General features: G+C 57.7%; 1 protein-coding gene across 2 annotated transcripts in view; it reads right to left on the reverse strand.

Annotated features, from left to right (window-relative positions):
* The window catches only part of FLT4 (fms related receptor tyrosine kinase 4), a 33,151-nt gene extending 25,685 nt beyond the window's left edge, over positions 1–7,466 (reverse strand). For both annotated transcript variants that reach the window (XM_058668868.1, XM_058668867.1), the window contains exon 1: positions 7,145–7,466. In XM_058668868.1, coding sequence (XP_058524851.1) covers positions 7,145–7,202 — 58 coding nt within the window. In that variant the 5' untranslated portion in view covers positions 7,203–7,466. The remainder of the gene's footprint in view (positions 1–7,144) is intronic.
* Between the last annotated feature and the right edge of the window lie 1,709 nt (positions 7,467–9,175).

A 9,175-nucleotide genomic window follows, 5' to 3' on the forward strand; every position in this document is an offset into this window, starting at 1 on the left:
TTGCCTCTACAATCCTCCTTACCCTTACCCGACCATGCACTCTCACAGGCATCCCTGGGTGCCACCAGGACCCCCACCGTCCCAGGTTCTCCCTCCTGCTGCCTCAATCTCATCAGGAGCCCCTTTCCTCCCACCCATCACATCCTCCTTGGAAATCCAGAGCCCTGGTGGAAACCTCCAGAATCCTACTTTCAGTAGCTCTTCCTTTGATAGCCCCATCTCCCATGGGATGTACCATGGGCAGCCACTTCTCCTTCTGCTGTCTGTCCATTTACCATCGCATCTATCAGGCCAGAGGTATTACAGGGCCAGTTTCTTCTCTCCTATCGGGACCTGCACAGCTGTACCCACCCACATGGCAGCCAGAGCCCCTGTTGCCCTCCTCCACATACTTGTCTGTGGTATTTTAAAAACACAAAGGGGACATAATAGGCTTATTGAATCCCGCTGCAGACGGAGGCCTGGGCCTGATCACTTACACCCCACATTCATGTCCTGCAGCCACCATGGTCTCCACACTATTTCACCCCAGGGCCTCTGCACACGGATCACCCCCTGGCTTCCTTCCTTTTCCCTGTCTGTGGCTGCTTTTCCCCTCAGGCCTTGGCTTAGATGCCACCTCCTCACACCCTCCCAACACCAGTTTCCTTCAGCCTCCAGTTCAGCCCCTGGGTGCTCACTTGCCCTTCTGACCATGGCTTGTGTGCTCCCACTGCCTTCTCTGTGTGCCACCATGCTGTCCCCAGGGCAAGGAGTACACCTTAAGCGGCAGCTGGCACAGGTAAGTATTGAGTGAATGCCTGCGTGGGCAGAGATTAGAAGAACAGATAGGAGGCTGGGCAGAAAAGGATGAGCCTGGGAGGGTTGCTCCCTGGTGCTCCCGGCTTTGCTCCCGGCTTGGGATGGCCCAGCCCCCATCTGCAGCCCTGGAGCAGGCGCATCCTTCCTGCCTGGCTGTTGTCTGTCTCCTCCGTCCTTCCCTTCCCGCAGCAGGAAGCGCTGTCATCCTGGCCTCTGCCACACTCCCCATGCCTTCCTGTTCCTGGCCCGGGAACTGGCTTCTTCCTTCCCCCAGGGCCTGCAGCAGAGGGGCCCGGGCAGGCGCCAGCGAGGGTCAGCGGGCCAGAATGCACGCCTCCTCTCTCTGTGCTGTCAGCAGCCCTGGGACACCCTCTGGCCCGGGGCCATGGGGACCCGAGTGTCAGCCACAGGAACAGTGGACAATGGAAGCAGTGCATGGGGGTCCTGCAGCCTCCCCAAGGCAGTGCCTACACCCCTTGGTGATGGACAGGGAGAGTGGGAGTAGTCTGTATGGGTGCTGGTTGTGAGCCAGGCACCATGTCCACTGATCCCCCATAGCCTGGGAGCCAGGAGGAAGGGCCCAGCAGCACTGTCCATATGTGAGGAGACTTAGGTAACAAGCCTGGCAGTAGCAGCCGGCTGCGGCTGGGCAGTGCCCAGGCCAGCCCTGCTGGGGATTCCCCAGGACAGAGGGGCTCAGAGAACAGAACCAGGGCCCCATGGTGCCTCTCAGGCTCTCCCTCATAGCAAAGTCCTTGCAGAAGAGTGCAAGGCCACCTGGTCTCCCTGCAGTCACTCTATGTCCACTCGGGGGCCTGTCCTGAGTTTTCTGCCTGCCCTGGTCACTGCTGACAAAGCTCTTTTAACTCTCAAAGCCATTTCCATGCTATTATCATTCCTGGGGAACTGAGGCCTAGGCAGAACGGCTACCAGACAGTGAGGCTGCTTAATTTCATGGATGTCCAGGGTGGCCCTGGGGAATTGCCATTCCTTCTGCCCCATCCCGTGCAGAATTCTTCTCTTCTGGGCCCGGCGGCGTGGCCTAGCGGCTAAAGTCCTCGCCTTGAAAGCCCCGGTATCCCATATGGGCGCCAGTTCTAATCCCGGCAACTACACTTCCCTTCCAGCTCCCTGCTTGTGGCCTGGGAAAGCAGTTGAGGACGGCCCAATGCATTGGGACCCTGCACCCGCGTGGGAGACCCGGAAGAGGTTCCAGGTTCCCGGCTTCGGATCGGCGCGCATCGGCCCGTTGCGGCTCACTTGGGGAGTGAATCATCGGACGGAAGGTCTTCCTCTCTGTCTCTCCTCCTCTGTGTATATCTGACTGTAATAAAATGAATAAATCTTAAAAAAAAAAAAAAGAATTCTTCTCTTCTGTGTCCACTAGGATCTAGGGGTCAGGGGACAGGTCCTCCTAGGAGCTGCCTGCATAGCAGTTGATGAGGCATGCTGCTGGTGTGTGTGGGAGGGAGTAACAGCAGCCCTACTTGCCTTCAATACAGCCGCTCCCCTCCATGGTCCTGAGCAGTCTGCTGTAGGGTCTCCATCCATCCCCCAGCCCAGAGGGACATCATGGCCCAAGATGCTCTCCTTGGCTTCTCACAGCATCTACAGCCACAGACACCTTCAACATGGCCTCCAAAGCATATCTTCTTGGAATTCCCTACTGTCCCGGGCTGGCTCTTACTCTCAGTCTTGCTCCATCTCCCTGCTTGGGCTTGCCTTGCACCCTCCGTCCTCTTGTGCTACTCCCACTCCTGCCTAAAGCCTGTGCCAACAGCCTCAAGCTCTCCCAGCCACAACATACAGCATGGCAGGGGCAGAGGCTGGGGGTTTCACTAGGTGGTGCCTAGGCTATGCTGCCCCTGGTCCCACACATAGATGACACCAAGATCCTCAGTGAGTTTGGGATAGCTCTACTCTGGCTGAGTGTAACCATATGCTTTCCCTGCCCTGTGTAACTTGGAAGACGGGGGGCTGTGAGGCAGTCCTCCCAGTCTTGCCATTGTCCTGGGAAACTGCTCAGAAAGACCAAAGCAGTTAGGGCTCAGGCCCACAGCTGCAGATAGCAGGCAGGCAGCAGGCAGGCACTGGGGGGACAAGGGACAGCTGGGCAGGCACAGCCGGGCTTGAGGTCCCTGTGCACTAATCCTAAGGCAATAGTGGGGAGACCTGTGTCAGTCCCTCTCTGTCAGGCATGTGCAGAGTCTTGGCAGGGTGCAAGAGGGGTTTGCCCTGAAGTCCTCCCATATTGGTGGGCAGTGTCAGTGCCTCCCGAGCTGGCGTGTGAAGGCCAGGACGTCCCCAGGTTCCCATCTCACCCTGCAGGACTGGGATGGCTGTGCTGGGAGCGGCAATGGCTGGAGTATACTCAGAGCCTGGGTCCCGGCTTGGTGGCCTCAGGCAAGCTGCTTTTGCCCTCTACATTGGTTTCCCCATGGGGATTTGCTGGCTGTTCTCAGGCTTGCTGGGATCCATCCCTGGGTCCTCACAAGTAGAATGTTGCCAGCTAATGCACACGAAGCTTTGCTGAGGTCACCTGCTGAGTGTCTGTCATCCTGTGTTGAGGTTGCAGTGGGGAGGGATGGTGGTGAGGGAAAGCCTTGCTGAGGGCAGGGGGCATTCATGTGAGCAGATCTTGGCATCAGTGGAGAGGTAGTTGAATATGCCAGGCTCTCCTGCTGGTGCAGCCCTTGGCAGCTACGCTGCCTGGCCACGGAGCTCTTCTGCACACATCACTTGCCTTTCCCGTCCCCACCAGCCATGCAGTTTCAGTGTCTCTCCCATGGACCTACGCCTGGTGTACCCAGTCCACTCTGTAACCAATGTACTTTCTAGAGCACTGATCTCCAACCTGGTGTAATCACTCTGGCTTCCAGCTGCTTTTGGTTGCAATCTGAGCACTGTGTGACCTCCCTGGATGGACCTCCCTGCTCATGTATCCCAGGAGACTTCATCCTCTGTGTTATATCACGTGTAAGGCTCCTGCATTCTGACACTGCAACTGCCCCCTTCCCTGAGCCCCTTGCAAGGCTCCTCTCCTCAGGCCTCCTGCAGCTCTGAGGCTGCCTTGTTATGCCAAAAGTTCCTTAGTTCAAGGATGTTCAAGGATGAGAGGATCATTCTATTCTGGCATTGCCAGCATTGTGCATGGGGGAAGGTGTACAGCCAGCAGCATCTCCTGTCTGGCCTTTCACTGCCTCCTGCAGGGTGCCTGTGGAGCCAGGAAAACCCCTAGGGCTTGGGGCTGGAGGGTGCAGTTTGGGCCTCTGCTGGTCTTTTGGGGGCTGTGGAAAGCTTCCACCTGTGGTGCAGATGGCCCTTGGAAGCAGCCAGGGAACGTGGGAAGGCTGAGCAGAGGCTGGACCTGTTGGGAGCTGGGGGTTCCTGCACAGCCTGTGCAGGTGACAATGGGGAGGGGCCCTAGCAGATGTGGAGTGCCCAGTATAGGGCCGCTGCCCCGGCCTCTCTAGGGTCAGGGCTCTGCTGGTGACCGGCAGGACGAGCTGTGTTATCAGACAGCCCAGCTGGCTCAGAGGTGGCCCCCTGTGCTGCTAAATCGGGGCCACCAGCTTTTGCTGCAGGAAGAGGGAAATGCAGGCAGGATGTCCTCTTCTGTGGCCGACAAGTCCTTTCCCATGAACCCCTGCTGACCCTTAGGGCCACGTGGCGGGGCTCCCCCATCTATCACCCAGACCTGTGCCTTCCCAAAGGGCCACCGGCAGGCTGGGTCTGAGGTTTGCCCTGCCCCCGCTCTTAGCCCAAGCTCTTTAAGCGACGCAGATCAGTGTTTTCCTGCTCCCACACTTGTCCCTTCGGCATGACCGGAAAACCGAGATCCCAGAGGAAGCCAGTGTCTGAAAAGGATCGAAACTCAGGAATGCCTGGCTCCAGCCGGAACGTGTTGCCTGCGCCTCACTCAGAGGTGGAGCGGGGAGTGCGAAGGTCCTCTGGAGCCCTTTGCCTGCCCATCTCCTGAGCTCTCAGAGGGGTTGGGAGCGAAGGCCAGGCCCTTCTGGTGACAAAGATCTGTCTCAATGGTAGCAGGAGGAATGTAAGCCAGACACAGAGAATTCCCCCTTTACTTTCTGGACAACCTCCTGAGTGCTCCAGCCATCCTCCTTTCTCCTCTGGCTGGGTTACAGAACCTGGCGTCTTCAAGGGATCCTCCTGGATGCCTCTGCTGGATCCCCACCCAATATATAACCACTTTTTGCCCCTGCCGGCACCCCACACTCTTCCCTACTGCTCTTGCCCTTCAGGGCCCTGTCACTCTCTCCTTTGTGTGAGCATGCTCAAGACCCCTCCACCAGCTCCATTCTCCGGCCTGTGGCGCTTGGAGATGGCCACTGCCCTGCCTGGGATTCCCTTCCCCGGAGTTCTGAGACCCCTCCAGGAAGCCCGTGCCTGGAAGTGACACTGCCTTCCTGTGTAGTACACAGTCACCTGCTGGGTTTCATGGAGGCCACTGAGCATGTGCGTCCCTGGGCTATGGATATCTGATGTCATACCAGTTTCCCTGCCAGTGTGGTATGGGCCAAATCCTCCCACGACCACCCTGAGCAGGCAGCAAGGCTCATGACTTGCCTGGGTCAACGGACCACTGCTTTGGGGTCAGAGTGGGGTTGGCACACTGAGGAGTCTGCTGCCATTTACACTGCTGTCAACCCTGGGCCTGGGTCAGGGCTGGGGAGCAAGGACCTGGCCTGAGTGCCTCAGGTTGCAGCAGCAGCGGCAGCAGCGGCAGCAGCCAGCATCCTCTGAGCTGGCCACTGAGCAGGTGAACACAGCCCTCTCTTGAGAGGGGGCTCTGCGGGATATCTGAGTGGCCCGGCCTGTGAGCCTGTGCTGCAGCCCAGGCATGCGCTCTCTTGGTGTCTGCCAGCCTGCCTGCCTCACTGCTGGGTGCAGCAAGCGGAGAAGTCTGAGGACCCTGGGGACAGAGCAGGGGCACAGCTCTGCTCCCAGGATCGTTGGCTTACTTTTAAGAGTCAGATGCAGGTTGCTAGGCCTTTTCTTTGCCTCCTGCTCTGGCAACCCTGATGCTTGATTGTACTTAGGGGTTCAGGCTGCAGCACCCCTGTAAGGCCCGAAGCTTCTAGGATTCTCCTTTGCCTGGTTGAGGCTTCACGGAGGTGCAGGCTCAGGGAGGGGTGATTTCTGGCAATTCCCTGCTGGCCTGAGATCCCTTTCCTCAGTCTCTCCAGCAAACACCCTTCCGGTCCCCCCATCCTTCAGTGTGTGGAGTGGGGGCAATGCCCTCATCTCAGCAGGCTCCTCTTCCTCCTGCCCTCTATCCTCCCTTGGCTCTCCCTTTTCCTGGGGAAGAGCTCCCGGATGGCTCTCATCCCTGCCCCTCTTGGATCCTGGGCTGTGCTGTGCTCTCAGGTTCCGAGGTGAGGACAGGCATCTCCCGTTGTACACCCAGGTGATCCCACAAGGGCCCCATTCACTCCTCATTCAACAAACCCAGCCCGAGCTCGGGGGAGTCTGGCTCTGCGGTGGGTGTCCAACTGCATGCAAGTGCTGACTGGGCAGCCCCTGATCAGTCCTGCAGCAGCACAGCCCTGAGAGACCCTTCTCCCCCGTCTTAGCCGCAGCTTCTTCCCTGCTGCACCCTGGGAACCAGGAGAGGAAGCAGTAAAGCCAGCTGGACCCACACACTGGGTGGCTTCTCCCAACCTCGCTCTATCACAGCCTCCGATGAGCCCTCTGCTCCGCGACTTCTTAGGACCCCCATCTTGTGCGTGCACTCCGCTCCTGCCCTTACCTCCGCGTCCCCCTCCAAACCCTCAGCCTCAGCTGTTCTCCTTAGGGTCCCCTTCCCCAACACGCTAGTTTCAACATAAACTCAAACCCAAATGCTACTCAAAGGCGTCCACCTGTTCTCTCCAATCCGGGCAGCCCGTTTCTGCCTCTGCCGCGACACTGCTCGCCCACGAGAATCTGATCCTGAATTCGCCTGAAGTCTGCGCAGGCACCTGTGCCCTCATTCCCTCTGTTGCCTCACAGAAATCGCCAGCCACCAGGCCGGCCCCAGGAAAAAGCTCCAGCGCCCAGGCGAAGAGCGCACAAGACTGGGCCAGGCCAGGTCGGTGGCCCTGGCCCTCTGGGACAGTTCTCCGAGAGCCCGTGCCAGGCCGGGCCAGGGGAGGAGCAGAGAAGGAGCAGGAAAGCTGCGTCCCGACCAGGCCCTGCTACAAGAAGACGTTGGGTGGTGGACTAGCGGGACACCCGGGGTACAGCCCTCCCGTCTCCCCGGGGCCGGCACGCAACCCCACCAGCTCCAGCCCCGTCGTCCACCCCGCGCGCCCCCCTCCTCGCCCCCGGAACCCTTGCTCACCGTCGAGGAGTCCCAGGCAGAGCCAGAGGCGCAGGCCCAGCGCGGCGCCCCCCGGCATCTCCGGCCGCTGTGGCAGGGGTGCGACCTGCGAGGCCGCAGCTCCGGGCTGGGAGTGAGGGCGCTGGGGGGGCGGGCCGGGGCGGGGCTGGCAGGGAGGCGGGCCGGGGGCACCTCTGACCGCCCCCTGGCACCTCGCTCCGACCCTCCCAGCCGCCGCCTCTGGACGGCCCCGAGGGCGTGCGCTTCCCGGTCCACGGCTGCTAGTGGCCGGCGTGGCCGCTCCGGACCCTGGAGGTCTCAGGGGGTGCCCGTCACTCGCCCGTTGCAGACTGGCTCCCAGGGTGGACGCAAGGCTGCAGCGAGCATTTCTCTGTGGGGTCTCTGCGTGTAGAGCGAGGACCGCAGCAGTGGGTCCCAGACTTCCCCTTCCCACGTGGGATGTGGCTGTGCGGGCTGCCCGCTGCGCCTCCCCGCCCTGGGAGGCCTGGCCCTTGCGGGGGTCGGGGGGCCTCCCCCAGATGTTCGTGCTGGTGCTTACCTCATCCAGTCGGTGGAGGGGACCCTGAGCGTCCCCTTCTCCGTCCTGAAGTTTCCTGTTGAAGAATAACCCCCACGGCCACGCACGTCTCACCGTCCTCCCGGCTTTCCCTCCTTTTGCTCGCATGTCCTCAGGGGACCCATCAGCCTCTAGGACAACATGCGACTTTTGGTAACAGCCATTCCTGTTCTCAAGGACAGGGAAGGACTGAATGTGATGTTAATTCGGGAACGGTTATCGGGGACACAATTTTCGTGATTTCATAAGTAACCGGAGGAATGAAGACCCTAACAAGGAATGGTTAGATTTTTCCTGTTGTATATTGATTTTGTGAGGGCGTTTCAGTCTTTTAATAACACTTACTACATTATGTGACATGCAAAGTAGATAAGATAACAGTGTATTGTGAATGGACTTTACAGCAAACATCAGGCCAGGACGTTAGAATGGCACCGGAATTCCAGAAGCTGCGTGCCCTTCCCCCTCCCCCACTGAAGATTCCCACTGTGCTGCCTGCATCATTTCCCTGCTTTTCTTTATCATTGTTTCGGGCAGATACATGACTTTATTGTTTAAAAAACTTGTTTAAATAAATGCATTGCTTATATATCGTGGTGCCATAGTAGGTTTTTTTTTTTTTTTTTTTTTGGAAAGTTGAGTTTACAGAGAGAAGGAGAGACAGAGAGAGATGCTCTTTGGGAGTTTGGTTCTTGTATACTGAAAGGGATTATCGATGTGGTTAGGTTAAATTGGCCATTTTGATTGTTGTCTCCTATTTGTCCCCTCTGTTCTTTGTTTCCTCTTTTTCTTTTTTTCTTGGATTGAATATTTTTTTTTAAAAAGATTTATTCATTTTATTACAGCCAGATATACACAGAGGAGGAGAGACAGAGAGGAAGATCTTCCGTCCGATGATTCACTCCCCAAGTGAGCCGCAACGGGCCGATGCGCGCCGATCCGATGCCGGGAACCTGGAACCTCTTCCGGGTCTCCCACGCGGGTGCAGTGTCCTAAAGCATTGGGCCGTCCTCAACTGCTTTCCCAGGCCACAAGCAGGGAGCTGGAAGGGAAGTGGAGCTGCCGGGATTAGAACTGGCGTCCATATGGGATCCCGGGGCTTTCAAGGCGAGGACTTTAGCTGCTAGACCACGCCGCCGGGCCCGGATTGAATATTTTTTATGATTTTTTTTTTCTTACTAGCTACTGTTTCTTCTTAAATCTTTCATTTACAAATGTCTTTAACTCCTAAAATCCCAGCTCCAAGTGATGTACAATTTTGTGTGTAACGCAGAAACTTAATAATACCCCCTGTGTTTCTTGTCTCCCAGATTACTACATGTCTTATGCCTATCATATACTTCACAATGGAGTTACAGCATTTTTGTTTACTCACTTATCTTTTATAGAAATTTAAGTGATGGGCCCGGCGGCATGGGCTAGCGGCTAAAGTCCTCGCCTTGAAAGCCCCGGGATCCCATATGGGCGCCGGTTCT

This window comes from Ochotona princeps, chromosome 9 (assembly GCF_030435755.1).
Source record: "Ochotona princeps isolate mOchPri1 chromosome 9, mOchPri1.hap1, whole genome shotgun sequence".
NCBI classification, from domain to species: Eukaryota; Metazoa; Chordata; class Mammalia; order Lagomorpha; family Ochotonidae; genus Ochotona; species Ochotona princeps.